Genomic DNA, 27,751 nt, shown 5'->3' with positions numbered 1-27,751 from the left:
AAATCTGAAAGGTCAAACTCGAAGTCCGCAGGCGGAATCCAGTCTGTCAAAGTTTAGTGGCCCAAAAGGACACATGCATAGAACCTTGAAAATAACCGTTGCGTGTTTAAATAATATTCTGTCAAATAAAAGCAGTTTCCACCCGAAGAAAATTAGGACCACAGAAAAAGAAAATCTGAATTTTTCTTACAATTTTGACTTTTTTTTTTTTACCCTGAATTATTCTGACTTTAATTCTGAGAAGTAAAAATTTTGATATTTTTCTTTGAATTTTATCTCAGAAGATTGAAGCCAGAATTCAGTTAGAATTAATTTTATTTTGGGAAATCAGGATAGGCACAAAGTGCTCCTCCTGCCCCCACAAGGGACATGGATGACAGTAGCTGGATGGATGGATATCAGAGTAAAGTGAGTTGAAGACAAATGCAGCAATTTAGATTGAATGCTGAGAACTGAATCATCATTTGCTTGCAGTTCACAACGTTTTTTTCCGCTTCCTGTTTTTTCATATGAAATCTCAATTTCTTTTGAGGAAATAATAAAGTCTGAATACAGACGAGAATAAACCAGGCAGCTCAGCCACCCGTTTCCCCCGTACACAACTTGAAGCACAAATTCCTGACGTCCTGTTCATTAATTTGCACTAAGATGGAAAGCTGGTTGAAATCCAAAGCGAAGGTACACTCAATTTTTACACTGAAGTGTTGAGGTGCCTTTACATTGCGACTTCAGAGTCACAGCGTGTGTCAGCCTTTGAGGAAACCTGCACATGCACAGGGCTGCTGGAAACATTTTCCACAGCACATGTATCCCAGGAGCCTTACTGAGAATCAACCCCTCCAGGAATAAGCAAAGCCAAAAACATTGTGACGTTCAGAGGTATCTGGTGACAAACCGGCATGAGGGGAGCTGAGCAGGTGTTTCGCCCCCACAGAGGTCATTTGCAGACCTCCGATTGCAACACAACACAAGGCTGTCTAAATGCATCATTCAAGTGCGGCTCGGATACTTTAATTTCCCCCTCATCATCACACAAGAGTAATAAATATATTTTTATATTATAATTCAATGGCATTTCTTGAAGTGGGAGTAGTTGTGGGTGTGTCCAGGTCACGAGTGTTCAAGGGACTGCCACACAGGCAGACTACGCAGCCCATCACTCCAGACAGAACCAGGATAGCAATCAGGATGGCCCACCAATGAGCCTGCAGAGAGGGGAAAAAAGACATTTGTTCAGATTTAAGTATAAGAAGCACATTTAGTTAACTCCAGACAACTTGTGTTTACAGAAGAGGACGAGTCACTATTAAAATCTTAAAAACAGGCCAGTTATTCTTTCATGCCATGCATATAATTTCACCCATTTTCTCCTTTTATGTCTTGCCTATATGTCTGCACTTTGCCCAGGTTTTCACTCTGCAGGTGGAAAGAGGTGCATCGCTAAAATGTGGCAGTGCATGTTTATCATCTGCCAAATGTACCTTTTCTGTCATATAAACTGTTGGTCTAAACAACAATAGGTATGATGTAACAACCGTTTGTTTTGTTTTTTTAACACGATTTATTTTACCAGTGGGAATTACATGTCAATTAAAAACTTGCAACTCTTGGTAAAACACCACCAAGAGTTGATAATGACGGGTCCTGTCCAGGGAAACGGGTCACAGAAACCCTGCAGGGCCTAAATGAGCATTCCTGATTCTCAACACTGTAGCGTAAAACGAAACCTTAACGACAGCTGCAACAGAACCGACACAAATACACAGGCTCAGGACGCAACAATAAACAAAGATTTGCTCATTTTCTTCCAAATCTGACCCAGCAAAACTCTTAACAAAAGCTGACAATCTGTTACTTAAAGGTAATGTCAGAAAACTAGAGCTAAGATATTCAGCTACACCAAATTATTAAAAGTGGTAAGCCGGTCCCTGAGAATAATTGTGCGTTTACGTCGGTCATCCTGTCTGTGATGTCTATCTTTAATCTGGGAGTGCCTGTACTGTGGGCAAGAACAACAAAAAGAGTCTTGCTCAGTAAAATCTTGCTCCACTTCTCAATTTTTCATTGAAACAGTCAAAAATGTGACCTCAACAGTTACATTATGTTGCTCAATAAAAAAAAAGTAAGAAACCGTGATGGTATATTGCTGGTGTATTTGCTCATGAAAAACGGACTCTATCTAGAAGATAAAAAAGCTTGCTAATTATTGAATATTGATTACAAGTACAGGTAGATTGTATCCATTCATGAAAACATCTGCCGGTGGAATAACTATGTTTTAAAATATGTGCGATGGAACCTGTACCAACATACTTGGTTAGATTTAGTTTTTCGCTGAAACCTTTCTACAACATTCAGTCATTATACTGACATCTAGTCAGTTTTCAACCTCTTTGGCTTATTGTTTAGATGCTTGGTGTCTGGAAAGGAAAAGAAGAAAAAGATAAATAAGAGATCACCTTCATCCACTCCCCCACATCATCAAAATCATCCAAATGAAGGAAAGAGTTCTTGAGTCTGGCGATCGGGCCGTCCGCATCCAGGAGGCGACACACGTGGAATCTGTCGCAGTATCCTTGGTTCCCTGAGCACGGCGCGCCGCCGACCAGGGGCAACAACTTCGTCTGGAAGTGACGGGACAGCACAGAGGAGGAGGTGCTGGCGCACGTCATCGGCTTACCTGAAACATACACAGGCCGTTAAATGCTGTAGCATTCAGAGTTAAGATCTAAATCCAGTCCGTATTGTTTCAAATCTCCATACAAAAACAGCTCCATTAGGAACACAACTTGATTTATTGCCCAGAAAACATCAGGTCAGACGGAGGTAACATCTGGAAGAGCTGATACGGTCCGAGCTGTTGGGACACAGAGCTGTAAACATGTTGCTCGGCGTTGGAGGACACAAGGTTCTGTGTTTACCGGGCTGCTGGCAGCACATGTGGCATTTCTCCTTCATGCTGACTCCGGGACAGTCACACTGCTGCAGACCGTGCTTCACGCACACAGACTCAGCGCAGACCTGCGGGGAGAAGCACACACTCAGACCTCCTCCGCACAGGTGGCGAAAGGTAAGGACGGTAAACGATCAGTCTGGTTTTTCCATTCAATTAATGCATTGATGCATTCACGCCGATTGAAGTAGGTCAGCACCTCAAGCTCAGGTTTCACCATCATGCATTGAACAGATTGTAAAAAATGTTCAATATTTATTGACATTTTCAAAGAATCCGGTTAACTGAACCAGATGTTGTCAGTTCATCCCTCCACCATGTCGTTGTTTTGCTGTTTTTGTCTTATGTTTTCTGTTGATCGTACATCAAATACACAGTGACGGAGCCGGCTGGAGGCAGTCGCAAACTTTGCGGCTGCTTAGGATCAACTCCCGACGGTACATGTTGACAAGTTCACCAGTCGCAAACACACTAAGAGAAACCTTCAAATTGTTTGAAAGTTGTTTGAAAACTCCGTTGCTTAAGTCTGAGCTGTAAAATACTTTTAGGAACACCACAGCAGTTTAGAAAGAAATCTATGATTAACAGTATAATTTTTGTGAGAAATAGGTGAAAAAATGTTTGAAATGAGAACTTTATTTTTATTGTTGTTTTGAAGAAAGATTTGAAGACTTTGTCAAATAAAATACATTCTACAAATTTTGATTTTTTTTTTTTACTTCCCCTGTAATCGTAACCAGGCAAAAGAGATCATAAAAAAATCAACAGAAAAATTTAAAAATGCGGAAGGATGGGCGCAGGGGTAAAGCACAACGCATGGATGGAGGTTTCAAGTCCTCTGATGACCTTTGCCACAAGTCTTCCCCTTCTCTCTGACCCACAACGGCTAAATAAAGGCCACTAGCAACAACCAAACCTTTCAAAATAAATGCTGAAGACGTCCCAAAATGGCTCAAAATAACCCAATCAGACCCACATACAGCACAATGGCTATAGAAAACACAAACTAAATGAACCAAAATAATTAATTAAAAACGTGAATATCATAACTGCATTACTAAAGAGAAACTACACTCCAGTGGTTTGGTACATCAGGGTAGAAATGTTTCTTTATTTGACCGAAATGGGAAGAGGAAGAGAGAAAATGGCACCATAGGGGATCAAATAGTGGAATTTGAACTGTTTTATTTATGTCTTTGTCTTTGCTGATGATTGTTTTTTATGAATATAAATTAATCATCTGCTTTTGTTTGGATCGTTTCTGTTTCGTTTTTTGCTTTGGTTTCATCTTCCATGTTGATGTTTTTCCACAATCTGTTCCCTAGTTTGTTTCTTTCAGCTTCAGTTTCTAATCTGGTTCTAATTAGGTGATAAACCAAAATGTATCGCATCTAGATGAATATTGCAAACGCAATTTTTATTAAAAAACATAAATGAACACCCGAAAATTAGTTTCCCCTCCCCCCCCCCTTTATTTTTTTAGAAATTATGTTTCCCTGAAGCATTTTTTTATGATTCAGGTCATGATAAATCAGAACAATTTCAAGAGGGATGGCGCAACAATCACAGCTGGAGCAAATTCCCCAAGAAAGAAAAGTGTATTGAATGCTGGAGAAACGTTTGAGGAATTGGAGGTGTGGTGAGATGGATTCAGTAATTTCCCAGTAATTTCCTGGTTAAAGAGGCTGTTGTTTGGAAATAAAGCTGCTTTGTTTCATCTAATTAATAGCAAATGTCTGAAGTAACACAAGCTGAAACCAAAACATAACCAAATCAGAATAAGTTTAAATTAAAGTCTAACATACGTAGGGCGACCTTCAAGAGCCTGGAAGCATCAAAATGTGCTCATTTTTCCCCCCATTGCAGTTCCAAAGGTTAAGCATTTGCCTTTGCAGACCAGCATTGCAGGATTGCTGCACACTTTCAAATGCTCCCTGATTTGTTGAGTAATAGAAAACGTGTGTGGCGTCACAGTTCGAAGTGTGGCTGAGCCTCACCCCGTTCAGGCAGACGCGCGTGCCCTCGCTGCAGACGGTCAAGTTTTCCTTGGGGTCTGGTTTGGGGCAGAGCGGAGAGAGGCCGGAGCACACGCTCTCCTTTACACAGTCCGTCTCCTCGTCGCACATCTGGCCCAAAGGCTTGAACTCACAGTTCTGACCGCAGCACAGGCCCTGACTCGGACTGGTGGAGGGAAATGAAATATTTTCACACACGTTTACACCGTCAAAAAAACCTAACGTTTAATTAACTAATGACGTTAATCTGAAACTGGAAGAGTACAGTATTAACACTGGAGGTACGTTACCTACTTCTAACATATAAATTCACATTACTAAATGTAAGTTTTAGTTTCATATAGAAAATAAAAAATAGTTTGGAAAACATATATTCTGCTATCACAGAAGAAGGCAGTAGATTACTGATAGCTCTGCAGGAACTGCAGAGACGCACAACACAGCTGTCTGAACACAAGTATTATGTGTCTAATAATTGCCTTTTTTACATGTATATATAATTTTATCAAAACATTTCAGGCAAAGCACACTTCTTCTATGCAGTGAAGCATGGTAGAGGCAGTATCATGCTGTCTGAAGGGGTCATGGGATGACAAAATATAAAAAAGATCATAAAATTAAGTTGCTTTAAAGATTAATAGACGTGTAAGTAATACTTAAAGAGGACGACGGAGAGTTTGAGCTGGCAGATAAGCAGCAAGTACCTGCAGATTTTACCAGGCTTGAGTCGACACTGGACTCCTGCAGCCTCTTTAGCACTGTAGCAGCAAAGGTCTGTGTCATTGTGACCGACATCACACTCCTCCTCTTTCTCCAGGATGTGGTTGCCACAGATGGGCTCATCGCTGACTGAGGGAAAGAAATGACCTTGAAATTAAATCTGGAGCCTGTATTTTGACCATGCCTTAAACATGGTATCAGTGTCTCACCCACGAAGCAGTTGTCTTTCTTCAGGTGCAGGATCTTGCTGATATGTTTAACGCTGCAGGCTGAGAACTTGTCATTGTTTTCTCGCACCTCGTCTGTGGCTTGTGGAAACATCAGGTACCGACCTTTCCCTCCAGAAGAGTCAAGGTTGCCGCAGTTCGAACCCTCGTCATGCTGAAACACAAACAATATGACAGACCCCGTTTTCTGTCTTGTTGTAAATCTCTCTTTAATCAGCTCGTGTCAGAAACAGCAGGCGAAAACAAATCATCTAACCAAAGCTGGAACTGAGCAGCTCCACATTTTTATTACACATGGGGAAATTAAGTCCCTGTGTTGTTGACCTCAAAATTGTTGCAAGGTCAGAAAAAATACTTGCAGCTGCGTGTGGCGAGAGCTGAACTACTTGCTTGGTTGTCAGAAATTCGAAGTATATTCTGAGGATTTCACATTAAAATATGACTTTTCTGAACAGAAAACAGAAGGGAATGCAATGTTCCTCATGCAGAACAACAAGCACAGAACAGAAGATTCCTGTTTCTTTTCTAGAAACATTTGGAAAAATCCCATCCTCTCTTGCGCATCAAATCTAGGCGGGTTCGTAAAGACATCCAAGTATTTAAAATAAACACGGACACATGCTGAGAGAACAAGAATTGATGTGGATTTTGTTGAATCTGCTTCTGATTACTGTGATGGATGTTATAAGTGGCACTTTAATGACCTCCTCTGCGACTGTCAGAGTCTAAATCTCTGGTTAATAAGAGGGTGGTGCAGCACTAAAGATGTTTGTGCTTTTTCCTTAAAATAGTTCCTTTGTTTTGTTTCTTATTGTTTCTAGATTATTTCCCATTATATGGTTCAAGAATACCACCTAAATCACAATTTTACTGCACTGTGTGGTTCTAACTTAGATTTTCACAGAACTTCAGCTCAGTGTGAAACATAATTGAAAACAACATTTTTATGGACTTGGGAAAATTCTGTTAAGCTGTTAGAAATACCACATTCTAATAAAAATGTCTAATCAATGTTATTGGATTTCTTCTACAGTATGACTGGCTTTACATATCTTTACAGCCTCTATACGTCTTTTTCCACAAATGTTTGACATCGAAATAGTTGTTGGTGAAAAACACAAGACAGATGACATTTATGTAATTCAGGGTTTTCTACATGTTTGTAACTCTTAGACTCTCTGATGTTAAAGGTATTAGATGTAAAACATACATCTAATACACATAGATCTATGTTTGTACGAGACATACATCTGATATAGACATACTCTATGTCAGTATGTTCCCTAAAGAGTTCATGGTCAAATCTTTGGAAATTCACAATTATTTTAACGTATTAAATGTCATTTTTATGTTGAATGTAGAAAAATGTAGAAAGTTTTCAGTATGTCTTTTTTCTCATTTTGTTGGTTTCAGATTTTGCTCTGTAATTCTGTGTTTTATTCATGAGATCTGTGCCAAAATGTTGCCTAATGACCATTGAATCAGTGGGTGCTCCCTGACCCAATCGTTACATTCGTTATTGAATAATAGGGCTTTAAAGAATAAAAATAGTCAACTAAAACAGAAATTAGATTTTTTTTAATCCAGTAGACCTATAAAAATACACTTATGAATCATAACAAGCATACTGTGCCCTCCACAAATAGCAGAAACGATTTGCAAAATGTCTCAAGATGAACTTGTCCTTTTTTGATAGCAGTAAAGTATGACAATTTATTTAGTCAGAATGAAAAAAAAATCATTGAAGGAAATAAGTATTTCAAAAATATATAATATTTTATCTTTACTTCACTTTGAGTTAATAATAATTTACAAGCCATCACTTCCTGTTTCCTGGGTCTGAGTACAGTTAAAACCAGAGGTCCACCAAAAAAAATACATAAATAAAAATAGTAGTAGTATATATTTAAAATCTAGATATTTAAAATGTTTTATCAGGATCCCAGTGATTCCCTCCTGGCAAAACGGTTTTAAATCTCCTGAATGCTATTTTTATCTGCGTTTGATAAACAGATGGAAAGATTAAGGGTTTTAATTTGCTGTGTTGATGGTGTGTGAGGCAGAACATTTATGCGCAATCAGCTTTTACTTTAGCAAAGAGTGAATGCGTCATTTTCACCATGATTATTAAACGGATTTAATAATCAGTGTATGTAGGAGACATAAAAGTCATCTGGTGTCCCTTTCAGACAAGCCAATCAATAAAGGCCAAAGTCTCCGAAGTCTATTCTGGTAAACAGGTCGGGTACAATTTGTTCAAGTGCGCCGCAAATACTAACGAGTGTTTAATGAAAACATTTACTTTGAGTCTAATCAGAGGAATGACTAGTGTTAATTACACAACCCACAGCTTCAAGTAGAGCTTTGTGTCAGATTTTTACTCCCATTCACCACAGACCCATTTAGGCATGTTTGGTAGTGAAAGTTAAGGAAAAGGGATGGATAACAAATATTTGTTTTCTTTTCACCTGCAGATTTTCTACAGATTGAAGATCTAAAGCTCCAATGGGAGACATATAATTACATCTTATCTAATATTAAATGAGCATTGTTGCCACATTAATAATGTAAAATGGGGGGTGACGGGAAGGAAAGCTCTAGAAAGAAAAACAGGCGACACATAAAGTGTGGGGATGAAAAAAAAACCTATTAAATAATGAGCCATGAAAGTAGATAAGTAGAATTAAAGGAAAACACTAAATTAAGGGATTTTAAAAGCTTCTTAAGATAAATTTTGTTATCCTTTCAATAAGAAAAGATTAAGAACATCTAATAAACTGACTATTTTTGAAAAAATATTTGCAAATTGAGAAAAGTCAATCATGAAGGTGACAATATTTAAAAAATAAATTTCATATCTGTAGCAAAAGTCGGTAAGTCGGTTTTGTATTTGCTAAAATTTTAAAATGTTTCAAGTATAAACCTAAAGTGCTGATAAACTAATCAGGCTTTTAAAAATAAAGTCACTTCACTTACTTAGGTAAAACCTGCTGTTTTAAAAGATAAGTTCTACAGCAGAACATAAACCTAGGCTGCACAAAACACGGCAAGTACATCGATCATCATTGCGATATTATGTGTGCAATCTTCACGTTAGTGGCATTATTTCTGGCTAATATATTCCAAGCATTATCTACTTGTGCTTTACGTGGTTGGACAAAACAGCAGCAAATGCTCACAATGGTCACAGATGACATTGCTCAAAATATGAAAGGTGAGTGTAGGAAACTGAGATGAGAATGAGCGGAAAGAAGAACATAACCTTGATTTTAACATCACAATATTTACCAGTAGCAGCACAATTACAAGATTATAAATTGATGCTAAACCTGGCTAACAAGTCAGTAAGTTGCAAGACAGGTGGAGTCAAGCATTGAGTGTAATCACCTGGTTATTATTATAATTTATGTTGGTAAATTCTCAATGAACAAATAGACTCAATGCCCAAGTATCAGAGTATTGGGCTGGTGTAGATGATGGATGTAACAGGAGATGGGAGGACTGACCGGAGATCCCAGGCTGTGACCCAGTTCATGAGCAAAGGTGAGCTGGACCTGTCGAGAAGGCAGGAACTGTCCGTAGTTCTGAATCGTGACCAGTCCCGTGTTCAGGGTGGCCTTACCGCCATTACGCAGGGCAGTATACTTGGAGCATATTCCTCCCCAGTTACCTAATATAGAAAAAGGAGAACCAGAGACATAATGTGTGTTTATATTGAGGGCCTCTAGTAAAACATTGGTCCAGATTTACTTCTAGGTTGAAGAAAATACAGAATATAATAATTAATGTTAAAAAAAAAAACCCAGGTTTTTTAAGCAGATAAAAGGCACAATAAAGAGCTACATCTTGTGTTTTTCAGGTTTTGAGCAGACCTATATGCAGAGTCATACATATACAGATAGTGCAAACTCTAAGGTAGAACTAAAATTCAGAAAAGACGCAGCAAAGAATCGCTTTAGGGTGCGAAGTTGTTGGATAAGTGTTTATTTCTTTGCTACTGGAAATACCCTAATCCAACAAGACTTGTGTTAAAATCCTTCCAGGCACCATGTTTGGGCTACCACTCAGTACATTAAAACATGCAGACCCATTTTGCCCCCACTCATCCTCTTTCTATTCGAGTTATGCAACGGCTTCAAAAGCCCTCCCTATTACAAACAGCTGGATAAATTCACATGGAATGGCTCATGACATTATTGTCAAAATGCCAGCTATTACATGCTCAGCAACAGACCCCCTCAGTCATGCAATCAATCAATCTCTATCTGACCAGCTCACTGTCAGATTGGATGTTTCTAAGACCCACAAAATACATCAAATTGTGGGATTTTATTCCAGTGGGTTGACGGAAATCTAAAGAAATGTGTCTTTTATTATGAGATGACCATTTATGTTAGCTCCTGTGTGGGCTTCAGGTCAGAGGTCACAGCAGAAGTGACGTGAGCTTTGCATAAGACCGCTTACGTAATGTGGTTTACAGTCCATATGATGATGAGGTGTGTGTTTAGGTATTTAAAGGAAACTGAGTTCACCAGGTGTTACTGTGTGAACAAGCTGCAGGTGTATGGATCATTTTATTTTACCAGCATGTTATTTAGTTGCATAGTGGAAAGAAGAATGACCTTCAGGAAGAAACAGAAAAACAATTAGAGGTTAAAAAACGATAACCTGCTCAATTTTTATCGCATGTCGTATAAATACGATTACCATTTATGATGTGGAAGAGGTCGACAACAAGAACTTCTCTTGGCGAAAAGTCGTGCTGAAACAGTTGAGCTTTGGGACCGTAACAGAACAAGACAGTGCTTTATTACTTTCCCATCAAGAGCCAAGCGTCCATGAGAGACTCCTTTGGTCACATTTAGAGAGAAATCTCTGCGTGTTTCACTTAAATCCCACTTTTGACCTTAAAACAACCCCCAGATGGAGCATTCGAAGAACTGGGATTCTTAGAAAGAGGCTTCTGGATGCAGATACTGTGGGTTTTGGCAGCTCTGGCAGAGAGGGGCTGCAGTATTTTTTCATCCTCTTCTCTGTCTTTGTCACAGAGAAGAGCCAAGATCTCAGCTCCCTATTATTAGCTCTGATGGTAAACAGTCAGTCAGCTGCCTCACTTGGACTTTCTGCTCACTTATCAGTTGAGAACATGCATCACTTGAGCAGAGGTGGCTAAACATAAAACAGTTTACACTCAAATGGTTTTTAATTTGTGCAAACAATGGCAGTGCTTCCTCAGATACATGTGGAGGAAGTTGGAGTCCATAAATAAAACGGTTGACAATAAAACAGACAAAGCAAAACCTCTTACTGATAACGTAACGTATTTTGAAAACCTCAGCTCTGCTCTGGAAGTCACTGTAAATAATGTAACTGCGCTGGTGGCTTCCCATCACAGCCCTCCTTTGTTTCTGCAGTCCGTTGACCTTTTCATGGCAAAATAATTAAAAAGGATTTAAATTGCCCTCTTGTTAAGCTAATTTGACCTTTCCAGCGTTTAAAGCAAAATACCTAATCCGTCTGGAATGCATCACAGGTCTTGCTCAACTTGAAACTTTTCTCTTTGTGTGTTTGAATGTTGCAATAACTGAACCACAAACAAATCATGATTTCATTTCGTAATACGCCACAAAAAGTAGGTTAGTTCAGGCTGGACTCTCCACCAGTGCATTAGCAGAAGGCATCTGAACCTTTTCTCGTGTTTCTTGGGACATTTAACCTCTCATCCAAAAGGCTTCTGTAGTTCTGAACATTGCTGGAAAAAACAAACTTATAAATTGAAGCCAGTACAATCCTGTTAATGAGGGACCATTGGGACAAGTGAATCAGTGGCCTTGGCTTCTATTAGGTCCAACATTTGGCTCACCAATGATCCCTAATGATGCCAGGAAGGAGGTTTTGGTGAGATGTCCCAAAGTGACCGGGGAAATGAAATTAGGCTAAGCTGCTGATGTTAAACAGAGGAAACCTGACACTAACTACTCTGTCTCTACATTTGGGTACTAAAAGATGCTGTTAAGGATTACTTAACAGCAAGATTACGTACAAGAAATTTTTCAAATCATAACCACATAGCTTGGACTGCTAAAACTAATTGAAAGTTGGAAACACAAGCATCGGAAACTCACTAAGGAACGGAGGTCTATTGTTGCCGCGTGTGCAGGATCGGACAAAGTGTGCTGAAAACAAACACTTGACCAGCTATTTTCAGAGACGCCCGCCATTCTCAACAGGCCGTAAACAAATGTATGCGAAACCACCGCACAGTTTTTATGTCATATCTTGCTTCCTGTACATTATGGAGTTCTTTAGATCGTTAAAATGCACATGACAAGAAAAAACTCCTGCTGTGCAGTACATGTGTGAACAGGAAACTGAATACAAAGCTTCTCACTCACTCTGTAAACACTCAAAAATAGTATCAAGGTTAAACATGCATGTTGATCTGCATTGGTCCCAAATTACAAAGAGTGGCAGATTTCTGAAGCAGTTTCTTAATTTGGAGCGATGTTTGTGTGCGTATGAATAAATTTTCTTAGCTGGGGATCACATTACATATGGTACAGCATCAGATACATAGAAAGACTGAAGGTAAAACAGCAGCCTCAGTACTGAATCATGAATTTAGAATGTAATTTTTCCTTATATTTATCTGACATGCATGCTACAGTGTCAGGCAGTCAAACTGCATTTCTGCTGTACTGGTTTGGACAGATTTTTTCCAATTCAACCTGGTCTTCTTCTCTTGTAAAAACAATGAATTTATATAAGCTTCCCAACAATTATTTTTATATAGTTGTATTAAAAATGCCTTCAGTGAGAGCGAAGTGGAACCAAAGTGTGCTCAACCTGTCCAAATGGGCTTCGAGTTTTCTGTTTTTGCATTTATTTTTTTTCTATCTTTGCAGTGCACTGAACGACTTACAGTGACCAGGATCTCAAGGTAAACCGTATTCGGTGGAAAACTTCTGTGGACTTCGGGATCTTTGAATTTATGGTCCTGTGGTTTGACCTTTTATTTTTATTCCAGACTTTAATGAACCAGACTGTGGGCGTATTGGTTTCTGCATGTCAGACTTAATCCACTCATTTGAGGTTGACAAGTCACAACACTTCAAGAAACACGTTCACTGTGTGTGTGTGTGTGTGTGTGTGTGTGTGTGTGTGTGTGTGTGTGTGTGTGTGTGTGTGTGTGTGTGTGTGTGTGTGTGTGTGTGTGTGTGTGTGTGTGTGTGTGCGGCCACCATGTGAGACATCTCCATAGCAACTGCACTGTGGAATGCAGCCATCGATCCTCAGTAAGAGGCCTAGAAGCTCCATATGACAATCGTGTGTGTGTGTGTGTGTGTGTGTGTGTGTGTGTGTGTGTGTGTGTGTGTGTAACAGAGGTTTGCTGATCCATGGTCACATGTCCCTGTGGGGGTCTGCTGCTTTCACGCCCCCCTGTTTGACCAATGGAAAGCTGCATGTGAGATAAAGACAGTGAAAGACAAGGAGGAAGGAGCTCCAACCAAAACAACTTCCTTCTGCACTGAAATAACACCACACACACACACACACACACACACACACACACACACACACACACACACACACACACACACACACACGCATAGTCCCCTCTGCAGAGCTGGCTGATGTTACTGGGATTGCTTCATACTTGTTTTTGTTCACTTTACGTGTTTGGGTTCCTGAACTCTTTGAGCTCTTTGCAGGTACATTTGGAGAACTGGGACATGATGTCAACGCTGCACAGGAAAACTGTTTGCCTTATTTTAGCTGACCTTTACTGACTCTGGTTTTAACTCTAAGAAAACAAAATCTAACTTTAACAAATAACTGAAAGTCATTGAGAAATTTCTGCGGAAGGAAACACAAACGGCTAAATGGTTTTCATGCAAATCACAGCAGGAGTGCTAATTGTCGGCTCCCCTCGCGTGGTGTCTGGTGGTTTTTGAGTGAAAACCTCTCCAGTAGCAGGATTTAAATGCGATGTGTGTTTTGCCACAGAGAAACAAATATGCTGTAGTTTCCTGGCCTTGTTAACTTCACACTGAAACTTTTCCAAATGAAGTAAAAGATTTGTTTCAGACATAAGTGCATTGATGATTTCAGTTTCAAGTAAGTGATTGATGCCAAATGTTAGAAGAAAAACCCATGACTATTTTCTGAGATAAGCCTGTAAGTAAAAGACAGTGATGTTATTTTAGAGAGCTGCACAGACTCACACTGAGATTCCCACAGAGAAGCACAACAGAAAAATATGATACACTTTATTAAGCTTAAAATCCAGTGTCTCATTTTTGTCTCACATTTCTGTTTGCTCTGGCTTGAGGTCTTGCCACAGTATTTTATGTTATCAAAAACACAAGGGATATACAATATATTTAATCCATCCTTTTTTCTATGGCTGCTTCAGAGCTGAACACCTGCAGAAAAAGCTAAAGGAATTTGTCATTAACAACATTTCCTAAACAAACTTGTTAATGAACTTGCATAAGTGTATGTCAGTTTTGACCTCTCGAATAAACGGAGCACACGTTTCCACAGAACGCTTACTTTTAAGTGCATAAATCTCCAGAACATCGTGTTCGGGAACTAATGTCATGCAAGTGCATCTGTGGTTTTGTGTGTCTCTTCTCAAACCCATAATAAACCGTGATTAAACTTCTTAAAATCTAATTATAGATGCTTTTATGCTGAGTCGTTGCCCCGGACTGAGAGCGGTTTAGGTGTTGTCTTTTTAAGTTTAATATAATGTTAAACTTGTCCGTCATGACACATCCTCCCTCATGTGTCATGAGGGAGGATCCTATGTTATTGTCTGGGGCATTTTAAAATATTATGAACTACAAATAGTTTCTCAAAAATACATAAAATCTGGCAACAAGTTAATGTTTTATTTAGACAGTTGATCAGGAAACATCCTTCTTGAAATAGTTTAATCAATATTGTCACTGGGATGAAAACAACCCTAATATAAACAACAGTATAAAAGTAACAGCAATTAATCACTGTTCATAACTAAAAGATCCACATCCACATAATACAACCAAAATATAAATGTTATCTTTAGTGTTTCAGTTTGACAGCTTCAGGCAGTTTCTGACTCCTTGTGCTACTTTTGCAGCTTACCGGTCTTGCCCTCCCAGGCGAGCCCCAGCACTCCGCTGTAGTCTCGGTTAGTGAGCATGTAGGCCAGGCAGAAGTTTCCCCAGTTTTTCTCAGAGAAAAGACTCAACAGTTTCTCCGGTCCGATAAACAGAGGATGCAGAGGATCCGTCTTATTCGCCGTCATCATCACCTGCAGAGGCAAAGACAGTAAAATCCATTGTACAGGGAAGGACAAGAACTACCAATCACTGGAAACACTTCTGAGAGAATGTCTCTCAAAATGACTCTCGTGCTGTAATGAAATTTAAATATGCATCATAAATAACTTTGACATGTTAGAATTAGAAACGTATGTGTCATTAAATCATGTTAAAGTATTTCTTTGGAGTTCTAATCCTGCAAAATTGCAGAAAACTTTCCAACTTACGCTGAGGGATTTGACTTTAAAGTTGATCAGCCTGATTCCATCAAAGTCAACCTTGTCGTAGATGTCGTTCACGGCCCACATATAAGAGGCAACCTGCAGAAAACAAGTCAACCAATCAACAATAAGCCTTCCTCTTGATTTTAGATCCAAAACTGAATGAAAAGTGGTTTATTACACCCTTGAATTTGAATAATTAGGTATTGACTGATACCAAAACTACCACAACAATATTCCAGTTGTGAATGGGAAAACTTTAATGACATGCTAATAGCAATATGCTAACTGCTACTAGCCAAACTCACTAATGTACTTCATGCACATGAAGTATTTAGGGAATTATATAATTATTCAATTCTCTAGTATTGCATGGTAATATGTGCACAGAAAGATTTAAGCCAGTCATTGATCTACAGTGACTTCAAGATACATTTTTTCCTTTTTTGGTTTATATTGAATGTTGTGCAGGTAGTTTCTTCAGTCTGACCACAGAAAACAGCAGACACCTGACTCACTCACTGACTGCTTTCACTGCAACGCACTGTATCAAAAATGATGTATTTGACAAACTGTTTGGGCATCAAGAGAATGACCCTGATTCAGATTAAAATTTAAATAGGAATACATGTCTGCAATTATCATTCTGTGCAAATATGTAAAAGGTGAGACTCTTTACTGGTTCCATAAAACATTTTAAGCAAAACATGATTTTGTTCAGACAGAAAACTTAATGTCAGTCTGTGAAGTAACTCCAACTGGACTTTTGTGGTTCAGATCATCAGTAAAAAACTTAATGTCCCTCATTCTCGGCTTAAAGATGCAAAAACATTCACTTTAACATCGGTGTGGTGTAGATTTCCCCCGAAACATATAACTTTAAAGTCATTATTGCAAGCTTTGTCTAATTTTAGCTTAATTAAGAAAATACCATATTTTGGCAATAAATATTTTTTCAATAAAAAAAAATTTCCCTTCTCACCCATCGCAGGTGGTTCTTATCCTAAATATAAATATAAAGATATATATATATATATATATATATATATATATATATATATATATATATATATATATATATATATATATATATATATATATATATATATATTTTTTTTTTTTTTTTTTTTTTTGGGTTACACATTGAGTTGGGTTGCGCTGACCCCGCAGTGCTTAGTGCTTACACCTACGTGAACACAGATGCAAACAAATGCGCTTCTTTGAAAAGCAGAAGTGGAGCCTTCTGCATACCAAACAAGAATGCAACAAGTGTTTGGAAGTCAAGAACAAAACGCTTGTCTTTTCCAGAAGCCATAAATGAGCTGGAGCTTTGTTTGGGTTGCTGGGTGAGGGGCAGTGCCTGCTGATTTGTGACGTTATACTTCAGAGGTTTAACAAAAATCAACATTTTGCCAAAAAATGGCTGAGAGGTTTTTACACCCTTTGACTGTTTGAAGAAGCAGAAGAGACCTAAATGGAAGTGCAAAAATATGCATTGTTTTTCCTTTTTATAATGAGTTTTCTTTAAAATATATAAGAAGAATTTAAAAATCCTTTATCTGGTATCATATTTTTCCAATTGGTTTAACTGAAAAACCAAATGTTCAAGAGATTGTAGCATTAGGGAACAGATTATGTGAATTTTATTGGACCAATCCAAGGTTGCAAATTTATAGACTTCAAGTAGGAGCACCAAACTGCACTCCTATTTGAAGTCCTATTATTGTGAGTCCTACAATATTTCCTCTCACAAAACAATAAAAGCATCCAGTTTCATTTTGTGAGCTCTGTTTAATTCTACAAAAACATGGGAAGTCTTTTCAGGTTGTGATCTTTTGACCACGTGTCGAACCGCTGCATATCTAAAAATGGAGCACTGCCTTTCAAAGCGTGATATTAAGAAATTTGACCTGAGCCACAACAGCTTCAACAGACTTGAACTTCTTGTAGTAGAAGTGGTCGGCGTGGAGGTGGAGCAGGCAGCTGGTCTTCAAGCTGTCAACCTTTCTCCTCGAACGGCTCAGTGGTGCCTCGTGTGGGGAAAAAAAGGAAGACAGACATTGTGGGAAGATTTAGACATTGTAAGATGATGCAGTTTTGGTTTCTGTTTAGACTCAAGTAATAGAAACACTTTTCTGAAGCCAAAAGCCCAGACTACTCTTCAGATCAAAACAAATCAAAAACCTCAGCCTGTTCTAAGATAAATACTGACAGCGTCAGTATGTGCAGCAGGAACACCTCTTGGAGTGTAATCAAGAAAAAAAAAACATCTGCTCAGGACATTTCATAATCAAACAGGGGAAATGATCTTCCTCAGCAGGCATGTAGTTAAAAATGGATCCACAGCAAAGTCTCAACATCCACTTTTCACAATGGACGTCGAGGCCCCCCCTCCCATGTTGGTCAAAGGTTAATGATTAGGAGTGAACCCAAGGGGAATATTTGCCTAATACATGTGGCAGATGTTTTTGGAGTTGTTTTCATCGTCTTGCAACATAGTCAAGGTTGCCTGCAAGGAGCAAGGTTTCTGTTTTGTGTCTCACACGCTATTGTGATTCTGTCACAACATCCTGCTGCAGCTACTGCCCACATTTTGTTCTTGATGACTCAACGAGGGTAATAAATGTGACCGAATGAATGGATGTGTGCATAAATCCAGTGCAAACGGTGAATCTGACACGAAAATGAATTTCCTCCATTACTCATCAATGAGTTGATCTTTTCTTTGTTTATTAATAGCATTGAAGAAGGAGCTCTCGTCAGTGATGAAACAGAGATCCACTTTGTACCTGGTTGACGTTTCCAGCGAGGGCGTTAAGATGATCTGAACTGCAGAAACCATCGGAGCGGGACATCGCATGTGGAAGAACTGGACGAAACAAAACACAGATGTTTAAAGTTGCACACAAAATTGCACACATTTGGAAATATTTCCTCTCCTCATTCTTCTCACAAATATGCCAGAACGGTAAACAGCCTGGAGTAAAACCCTGGATTTGAGTTAGAGTTCACAAACCATGACAAAAACATGAGCAGAGAACCAGCAAGACATTAGTTCAGCTAAAACTGTTAATTTTGTGAAGAAAAAAAAACAAAGTAATAAATAAGACCTTAGATACACAATGTGATAATGTCTTTCACAGCTACAAACTTATTTGTATTAAAATATACTGTACATATTTTCAATTTCTGTCAGCTTTTCAGCATCTTTACTTTCAGTTTAGTATTATGTTAACATGGTTTATATTCAATTTTATATCAGACCATTTATTCACAACACACAGTGCTCAAAGACAAGTTTAGGTACAGTGGGTTAAAATATTTAAAGGAACCAAGTAGTGCTTTTAGACTGTAGGAGTAACCAGAGAGAAAATACAAAGTCTGAGCAGAAAAACCCAGGATTAAAACTCAGGATCATCTGGCTGCAAGGCAGCAGTGCTACATACTAAACCACCAGAAATACAGAAAAGGAGATTTTCAGTAAATACTTACAAAAACAATGTCATTAAAGAAACTGAATGTTTTTTTTTTCTAAAACTAACCAAAAAGCATAATGGAAACTGGTCAATGAAGCTGCCAAGAGAACAAAAACAAAACTGATGCAACTGCAGGGAATACCGATTGTGTTTTACTTATTAAAAGTAACAAGAAGCAGGATTTTAAAGAATGTGTCCAAGCCTGCTTAAAATATCCAAAATCCTTGCGGAAGGATGAATCGTCATCTAACAAAACACCATAAAGTGTGGCGGTGACAGTGTCATAGTCTGGGGTTACTCTTTCTTCAGATATCACTGAAGTTCTCGTCATCCAAGATCATAAAAGTCCTAAATACAACTACACTTTGACAGGAAAAGTTACATTTTGTGCAAAGGAAACTGAAGATATAATAAGTTTTAATTCTAAGCATCACAGTGAGTTAAAACCAAAGCTTTGGACTGACGGAGCCAAACTAGAACTACATTCAACACAAACTCTATGGGGTCACTTGAGGAGAACAGCGAAGAAAAATGTCCTTCTAATCTGATAGATTAGGAGAGCCTTTGCAAAGTAGAGTGAGCAAATTTCACCATGGCAATATGGAGGATGCTGTCAGACTCAAAGCACACAAACTTAATGCTAAAACTAATTAAAAATGGGCTTTAATGAGTACTTTGAAGACGTGAACGCTCGATTATTGCCTCTTCTGTCAATACATATTTATTTTCTCCTTTAACAGATTTATATTTCAGTTGAATGATATGGAATATGTGTCTCACTAAAGGTCAAAATTGCTTTGAGAGAACATTTAAAACTTTTTTTTTACCCTCAGTGTCCAGAAGAATGAAATTTCAAGCTTATTGAGCCAGAAAGCAGATAGCAGGGTCACATGAGGTACAGCGCTGAAAAAGAAAAACTTTGCTTGTATTTGCAGCTAGCAGGTGACCTTCAAAAATGCTTCGCTGGAGAGATCCCCCTTTTCATTCAGCCTCAAAATCACTTGAGATTCTACAGAAGCAACTAAGAGTTTTATTGGGGAAAAGAAAAAATCTTCTTTAATACTTTCCAATACTTCCTCTCTTGGCTTAACAACAGCAGAGGATGGATGGTATTTTATCTACAACCAGCTTCTTCTTACAGTCTGTGTGCATGAAAGGCAAACTGAAGGTCGCGAGTAGCCTCAACACAGTCCAAAACGTCCTAAGAGCCGTAGCCAAGACAGATTTCTTTTCACTCTGAGTGGTTGTAAATCTTAGGTCCGCTACCTAATGCCACATTTAAATTCCCTCCCTCACCCTTATAAAAAAGCAAAGTTAAATAAAAAGAGATGCAGAGTTATAAGCAATGTGCTTGTTTTAGTGACGGTGAAGCTGGAGTTTTACTGAACTTTTTCAATTTCTCATTCACATGTTTGCCTTTAAGATGCCTGGCCGTGAATAAACTGTAGATGTTATTCACTTTGTTTGCCGTGCCAGCAAATAAAACACTGAGCCAGCATCCAAGATCAACCAACATCCGTTTGGTTTCATTTTTCTTTGACCAGAGGTCACAAAGTATCTTCTTTGATAAACCCAGACCTACTGTTTTGATGTCAGCTGCCAGGACAGCTGCTGAAGGAGAGGGAAGTGGCTAAAGGTCTCTTCGTCTGCCATGCTGCTAATGTGCAACGATTAGTTAACATTGAGAAATTGAATTTGAAGCAAATGAGTGAATTCAAAAATGTAATTTTTGTAATATCGATTTTATGGATATATAACTTATTTTGACCAGTTTACTTCTCAAGCTAAGATTACTTTTGAGATTTAGCATCATGGATAACTAGCTAATAAATCCCCACTACATGTTAGAACAGAGGATGCGTACTTAAAAAAGTCAAAGGTTAATGTACAGAACTGATACAATAAGGGCAATTAAAGGTGAGACCTTTAGGGAGAAGATACCTTGACCCCCACATTCTCAGACATTCAAAAACTGAACTCCAGCATTATGAAATCATCACGGCAGACTAAAGCGGCAGTTCTGACAGAGCTCACTGTGGAGATGCACTACTGCTTGTATTTTATTAACAAACTGTTGTCTGCCATTTGCAATACCGTAGAGACTTGTTTCATTTAAAATTGATGCAACCGTGATAAGACTGGAGTCTGAAGAGACATGTCCCGGAGAAAGATTACACAAAAGTGCAAGAAGTCAAATGATTTTGCAACAGAGTTTATCAGGGATACGTTCAAGGTCTGAGAGGAATCCACGCGTGCAGCAAGTTAGAGGATATTTATCATTTAAGTGTAACGGTATTAAATGCATTCAAGCTAGAACAAATCAGACTTGAAGAAGCTTTAAGGTTTAATGCAAAGAGTTTGTAGAGTCAGTTCAGTCTTCCCGGCCCGTTTCATTCAGCAAAAGACAAGGCAACACATGACTGAATCACGCCATCCTCCTGAAGTCCCTCAGCCAATCACAAACCTCATCATAAGGTTTATGTATGGCCTGAGTGGGGGAGGGGGCTAAACGCTGGGTGTTGACATAGAATTGCTTCCAGATCTTTCCTCATGTCCAGTTTCATATTCCCTTTTAGTCAGCATGCCTCCCTTTTCCATGCATCAGGAATTCAATCTTTCTGTCTTGTGAAGCCAAATATTTTCAAATAAATCAGATATTTGATCTCTGAAAAGCAGGAAAGCTTGTCCAAACCTGGCCTGGCCGACCGCAGATGCTAATCTGAGATTAATTAAGGAGTTCATTTGTTTCTTTGAAATACAAAAGAAAAAAGGATTTCTGCTATATGAGGAATAGCCACATCTGAGCCTCCGGAGTCGTGTTTGCAACAGCTGCTGAGCAGCGTGTGCAGAAAGCTGATGCCGAAGCTTCAAGTCTCAAGACAACTTTGGTTGTGGCATCTGAAGAATGCAAAAAAAAAAAAAAAAAAAAAAAAAACAGGAATTAACACTACTATGCAATATTTAAGGGTTATTCAATGCTGAAGAAAAAAAAAAAGCAAAAACTTTTCCTTGTCGGAGAAAGAGGTTTATTTAATAAGTCTGGATAACCGTTTAAATGGCTCGTCATTTGATCCACCTATACTTCATTACTAGCAGCATAAGCACCTTGAATTGTAGGAAAACAAGCTTCTGTCTAAGATGCTGTTTTCTGTCTGAAAATGTTTTTTTTTCTTCTGATAAACACAGCTAAAAAGTAATGCCTTCCAGTTTGTTCAATAGCAGGTCTGCATGTCCTTCAACTCTCAGAGAGTGATTCCCCTGTCTTGCCGATGTCTGGCAGCACGTCGGGAAAAACTCCAGAAACACTGATAAGATCCTTGTTCTTACAACACAGAAAGAGCAGCGAAGTCTGAACCATTTCTCAAGCACAGTCAGTAGCAAATGGTGTTGAGGAGTATGACTGTGAAAAGTCTTGACAAAGCTGTTAAAATAAAGAACTGACAGGTTATTGTTGAGTTGGATAAAATCACTTGCTTTATTTATTTACAAGCTATATTAAAAAAATCTGTTTTATTTTGAAGTGCGAAAGCAGCAGCTTAATGATGACGGATTCGTGGCTACAGCTCTATTCACAAGCCTATTCACCATGTCGCATTTCATTTAGTGTTTTAATAAATTATTTAAGCCACTTTTAAGAGCAATTAATTATGAAGGATAAAATGAATTGTTTTCCTTACAAAACTGGTGCATAAATGTGGATTTGCTGTAATCCTCTCATTGCCAAACAGTGAGAGGATTCTGGCACATTTGACCTCTTATCTCATTTGAAACTATAGAACTTATTTTAACAAGTTAAATTTATGGCATGTAGCTCGTTTTTAAAGCTGTTCTGTACATTTTTCAAATAGTTATGGTTTGAAACAGAAACTGAAAAGCAATTTTTTGGGATCATTTTCCTGTTTGATCACACACTGTGTTAAAGTTTCAACTACGTATGCATAGATTCAAAATGAAGCTGAAGACTTTGAAAACCCTCTTTATTTTTCACTTCAGCCGGATTTTTGCAATAGAGCAGAACCACCATCAGAAAAATGACTCCCTCAGTATGCTGCTGACTCCACCGTGCTCAACTTTGAGATTTTAAGTGCAGAGTGAAATGTGGAGCCTCTCTGTATATGTTCAACAGAAAAAATTGCAAGGAATTAAAAATTCACTGATGAAACACAAATCTTTGATTCTTTTTGTGTAACATCACCATAAGCATCGCCATAAGGAGAAAGGCTCATTAATGTCTGTGGTCAAACTGCAATGGTGTCGTCTCCTTCATATTGTGACAAAACATTGATAATATTTGATTAATCAGAGGTTTTGTATCTTTGACTTCTAGTCTCATTTGTTTTAGATTCACTATTTTCAACACAATTAATCTCAAGACATTATATCAGAGGATTCTTAACAAGAGTTGATAACAGGACTCTTTGTGGTCATAATAAATGTCTAAAATATCTAAAAAAAAGACTGCCTTGCCACACTAAAACAATCTGTCCAGGTATCAGGATATTTTTCCAGCAGCCATTTAGTGAACCACATGACATCCAGGAGAACAAAAACAAAAGTTCATCAACCAGAACCGAGGGCTCCAGACAACAACCGCAGGAAGGAAAAATACACACATTATGTCACCACCTAAAGTCCTAATCAAGCATTCTCTGTGGAGGCCTTGATTGTCTACTGTAGTATCACATGGTCAATCTTTCACCGTTTCCTGCAGATATGCCGGCCTGGGTCTCAGGGAAGGGGACGCCGCCGACGAACCAAAGCTAGGTTTTAATACACCTGGCGTGAAGAAGTCGTGGTACGGGCAGAGAGGAAGGCAGATGCAGAGTAGATTGAGGAACAAATGTGGGAATTGGGGAGGGGAGGGGGAGTTCTGGCACAGTCCGCCCTGCGTTTCCAGTAAAATGCTTTCATAGAGCTCAGGTTATGGTCACACAAACATGCAGCCAAAGAAACGCACGCACGTTCAAGCAGACATGCACTTTTACATTTTGGCAATTCCTGATTATTTTCATACGGATAAATCACGAGAACAATTGAAAGTTGGATTTCATTTCAGTTTGTTTTGGGAACCATCTCTAAGGTTGTGAAAGGCTGAAGAAGCATTACTTGTGTCATTTTTCTCATGCTGGTTTTAGCACCTCACATTATATATGTTTTTCCCTTCTTTCTCTTTATAACTACTTCTGAAATCTCATAGCCACCACCTCATTCAATAATCCCAACCTCTACAGCTTATCTTTTCTTTGGCCAGCATCCAAGTGGAGAGAACCTCAAAGCCCATTCAGAGCCCTCTGCGGGCACTATTGACACTTCCCAGTTCATTGACCTGTAGTAATGCAAGTTGAACTGGAGTTAGAGGATGCAAGCACTAAACCAAGAGCTAAACCAATATTCACCATTTTACACAATTTGTCAAATAAGATTCTGAGAAAACAAGATGAAGATCTCACAAAAGACCACAACATCACACGATCTCGCATAGCGAGGGGAAATGTGTTTTGGTCTGCTTGTTTCTTTTTCAACGAGACGGTAAAGAATGCGGCAGATCATAAATTACATTTAATGCAGCAAAGAGTTTCTCTTTGCACACTTTCCCATTATCTGCAAAGTGTCTGGACACATTCTCCCTCCAGATACACATTGATCAGTCCTGGCTGCTGAGTGACTGACGCTCCAGAGCCATTTGGAACCTGAAGCATCTGCAAACCATTTCTCCTTGAATAAAATCAGCCTTACCTAAATCCTCCTCGTGGTAGATTATGGAGTGATGATCTGTCAGGCTGTCATATCTGTGCAGAGGCTCTATGTGGTAAGTGCCGCTCTGTGTGTGGATGGTTCCCTCAAACTGTCCCTGTAATACAGAGCCGTGACAGGATGACCCATCCTCGCCTGCAAGATGGAGTAAAGGGCGATAACAAGGTGGCAGACATGTAGACTGAATTAATGAGTTTAATTTCACAAAGCAAAAAGTTGAGATAAGACTTTGTATGTATTGCGTACTTTATGTTAGTAAGTAATTTTTAACTTCTCCAACCAGATCTAAGCAATAAAAGAAGTTCAGGTTCAGTGGAGGAGGACTGCAGTGTTAAAGTCCAAAAACGCCTCTGACTTTAATGTCTCTCTGGTCTGATCACAGGACCAAGAACATTTGTGATTTAAATATTTCTCCTGCTACTTTCTTTTTTTTCCACTCCACATATGTACATCTGTTAAAAAACCAATTAAGTCATTCATGTGAACTATCCTGTATTTGGGGTCAGGTAAACATTTTGCAGGCTTCATATCAGACTAACCTTCAACTGTTCCTGAGTATAAGTGGGACAGATCGACTGATGTCGGGCCCTTTCCATCGACCAGCGTGAATTCTTCGGAAAACCCAGCAGAATCCTGCTTCAGGAGCAGGCGGAACGTTCTGATAACAACAAAAACACAAAAGGTTCGCAGATGTGGTCAAAGCCTTGTAGCAACGCCAAGCATGCAAATCAGTTAGCAGCTGGGGAAAAACGGATAATAATAACACTTTCATCTGTTGATGTAAAAAATGTACTTTGAGGCTTCTTTTTCAGAGCAAGATCCTGCAGAGCTGCTTTCCTGGATGTTAGTTGTCATTTTAGTCATTCAAAATCTCGGTTCATCGTACAAAATCTAAAAACTTCAGACAGAGCGGGGAGGTTTCCTATGTGCACCTCACATCTAGAATCTGTTGCAACGACACTTTGAACTTTGTTTATGTCAATGGGTTTCACTGTCAGATTCAGTTTTCAGCCACTAATCTTAATCACTGAAAGTGTTTTTGACTTGATTTTCAATTGTGAAGTCTTTCTGTATTCTGTTGTATAGGATGTGCCTCGATGCCATTGAAAACTCAAGTTCTCCCTCTGTCTCCATCCACAGGGTCTCCGGGTTGAGACACACAGGACACACCACCGTGCACACGCAGGTGGTGTGTCCAGAATGGAGGGACACATTTACCCGGAGAGTAGACGCATGCATGGGGAGCTGATGGAAACTCCATGCAGAAGGACCTTCTTTCTGCAAGGCAAAAGCGATGCTGACCGCAGCAACGTGCAGCCCAGATGAAACAACAAATAAAGTCAAATTGAATGGAGATTTACCGATTAAAAGCGGTAAAATCCAAATCCAGGGTGGATCCCTGAGGCTGTGTGGCTCTCCTGGCTCTTAAGTGCTTCCTGTGGAGATCCCCTCTGTCATATGATAAGACTTCATAATGCTTTATAAAAGGACTGATGCTTGTCCCAACACCTGGAGGGGAAAAATAAAAATAAAAAATCTGAATTTACATGTATCATCAAGCTGGGAACTTTTTCGGAAAACAATATTGATGTGAGTCTTGAAACTGCCAGGCAGGTTTGATTTGAGTCGTCTTCAAAATAGTTTGTGTTGTTATAATGGCTTATTGGAGGTAGCCTATTCTTACAATAAGTTAGGACACGCCATGGATCCCAGCTAAGCTGCACAGACTGCGCTGTTGACAGGTTTTGCATGACCCCCCACCTCTCCAATCCTCCTGCATTCCTGCAAGGTCACGTTGAGACAGGTCCAGGGCCAGGAGAGGCCAGTCAGCAAGAGTTGCCGCAAAAACCAGTCATTTCACGCTTTCACAGCGGACACAAACGGAGGCAGACGGACGCGAGCAACAACTTCACTTATTCGAGATGAAGTGTGGAGTAAAAAAACAAAACACAACAACAACACTCAGACAAACACACGAATCTCGTACCTGCGGTCCAGTCATGGCAGCTGACCAATAGCAGCATCAGCCAGTGGCGTTGGGCCGCCATGTTGTCCTCAAGAAAGTGCCTTCGCCTTCTTTCTTTTGTGCATCGTTTTCTCTCGTCCTCTTCAGCTGGTCCCTGCCTTTCTGTCTCATCCCTTGACTCCTGTCTTCTCTTGTGCAACAGCCTCGTACCTGCGGTCTCACTCCGCCGGAATGCGTCCGGATCAGAAGGTTCGAGCCGCAGCCGAGCTCGGCGCAATGAGCAGTCATGCCGTGGACGGGCATACTCAGACTTGTTTCTCTGACTTGTTTCTCTGCGTGCTGCGCGGTCATAGGAATCTATTTTGTTAATTAACGTGGGAGGAACGCCTTTAGAGAAGCGGAAGAATTAGTAGAAGGAAAATAAGCGAAACGTAATTGTTGAATTTTGTCCGCCCTTTGACCTCTGCTTTTATGATGTTTTTATGAGTCAAATTACCTGTCCAGTATTTTTCTTTTTGTATGCGTCCTTGTTCCGACTAGTCCGAACACATACAGAGATTTGTAAAAATGCATAGGCTAACTTGCAAAAAGAATATTTCTATGTGCCCCATATCATGTTTGTCTTATTTCTGTGATTGCCTGACTTATCTATTTCGATGCACTGCAGTAAGTCTGAGTGCCACCAAGTGGTCAGATATGTATTTTTTCCAATTATTAGAAAGGTTTGTCACTGTCCTGCTGAGTGAACCACTTTTAAGCAAACAGCATGCTGAGGTGAGATCACGTTTTACCAACACAAGCAGAGTGCCTGACGTAGCATGAGATTAGAAGAAGTTATCAGATTATTTGTGCATTTGAAAACCATCTATGTACATTTATTAGTGGTGTTTCCTATGTGTGGAGAACAGAAAATTTTGTTTCTGGTGTGTTCAAATAGTCTCCGGCAGACTCAGTTGAGGCTCGGATTGCATATGCTTCATCAGAAGTCTTGTTTACTTAAAGCCTTGTTTTATTGTTCAAGTGCCAGCTAACACACAGGAGAAATAGAGATAAAATATACATTTTGGATTCAAAGTTTTATATTTTGACTTGTTCAGAAGCTGTCATC

At 39.2% G+C, this 27,751-nt stretch overlaps 1 protein-coding gene across 3 annotated transcripts; it reads right to left on the bottom strand.

Annotated features, from left to right (window-relative positions):
• Window positions 1-297: 297 nt before the first annotated feature.
• si:ch1073-396h14.1 (disintegrin and metalloproteinase domain-containing protein 10) lies at window positions 298-26,925 on the bottom strand. Of its 3 annotated transcripts, none has more exons than XM_055053108.1 (15): window positions 26,665-26,925; window positions 26,039-26,186; window positions 25,217-25,335; window positions 24,660-24,812; window positions 18,237-18,316; window positions 17,358-17,477; window positions 15,454-15,546; window positions 15,048-15,216; window positions 9,422-9,585; window positions 5,898-6,069; window positions 5,673-5,817; window positions 4,951-5,134; window positions 2,922-3,021; window positions 2,460-2,680; window positions 298-1,205 (listed from the first exon to the last, which is right to left on the bottom strand). In XM_055053108.1, exons 1-15 carry the CDS (start codon window positions 26,723-26,725, stop codon window positions 1,059-1,061), a joined length of 2,076 nt encoding a protein of 691 aa, XP_054909083.1. In that variant the 5' UTR covers window positions 26,726-26,925; the 3' UTR covers window positions 298-1,058. The 3 variants fall into 3 exon arrangements, 2 of the variants coding, with proteins under 2 accessions (XP_054909083.1, XP_054909089.1); XR_008607526.1 differs by lacking the exon at window positions 298-1,205 and adding an exon at window positions 2,764-2,857 and having other exon boundaries at window positions 2,608-2,680; XM_055053114.1 differs by lacking the exon at window positions 26,665-26,925 and having other exon boundaries at window positions 24,660-24,774; window positions 26,039-26,121.
• Between the last annotated feature and the right edge of the window lie 826 nt (window positions 26,926-27,751).

Source organism: Poeciliopsis prolifica, unplaced genomic scaffold (genome assembly GCF_027474105.1).
Source record: "Poeciliopsis prolifica strain line A6 unplaced genomic scaffold, Auburn_PproV2 SCAFFOLD002, whole genome shotgun sequence".
NCBI classification, from domain to species: Eukaryota; Metazoa; Chordata; class Actinopteri; order Cyprinodontiformes; family Poeciliidae; genus Poeciliopsis; species Poeciliopsis prolifica.
This window is presented reverse-complemented; position numbering and strand designations above follow the sequence as displayed.

Excerpts from the sequence above, each read along its gene's own strand:
- si:ch1073-396h14.1 (XM_055053108.1), bottom strand. The coding sequence starts at position 26,725 with ATGGCGGCCCAACGCCACTGGCTGATGCTGCTATTGGTCAGCTGCCAT. Across the intron at positions 15,217-15,453 it reads TTAAAGTCAAATCCCTCAGC|GTGATGATGACGGCGAATAA; the intron begins GTAAGTTGGAAA and ends TTGCCTCTGCAG. Across the intron at positions 5,135-5,672 it reads AAGCCTGGTAAAATCTGCAG|TCCGAGTCAGGGCCTGTGCT; the intron begins GTACTTGCTGCT and ends TCCCTCCACCAG.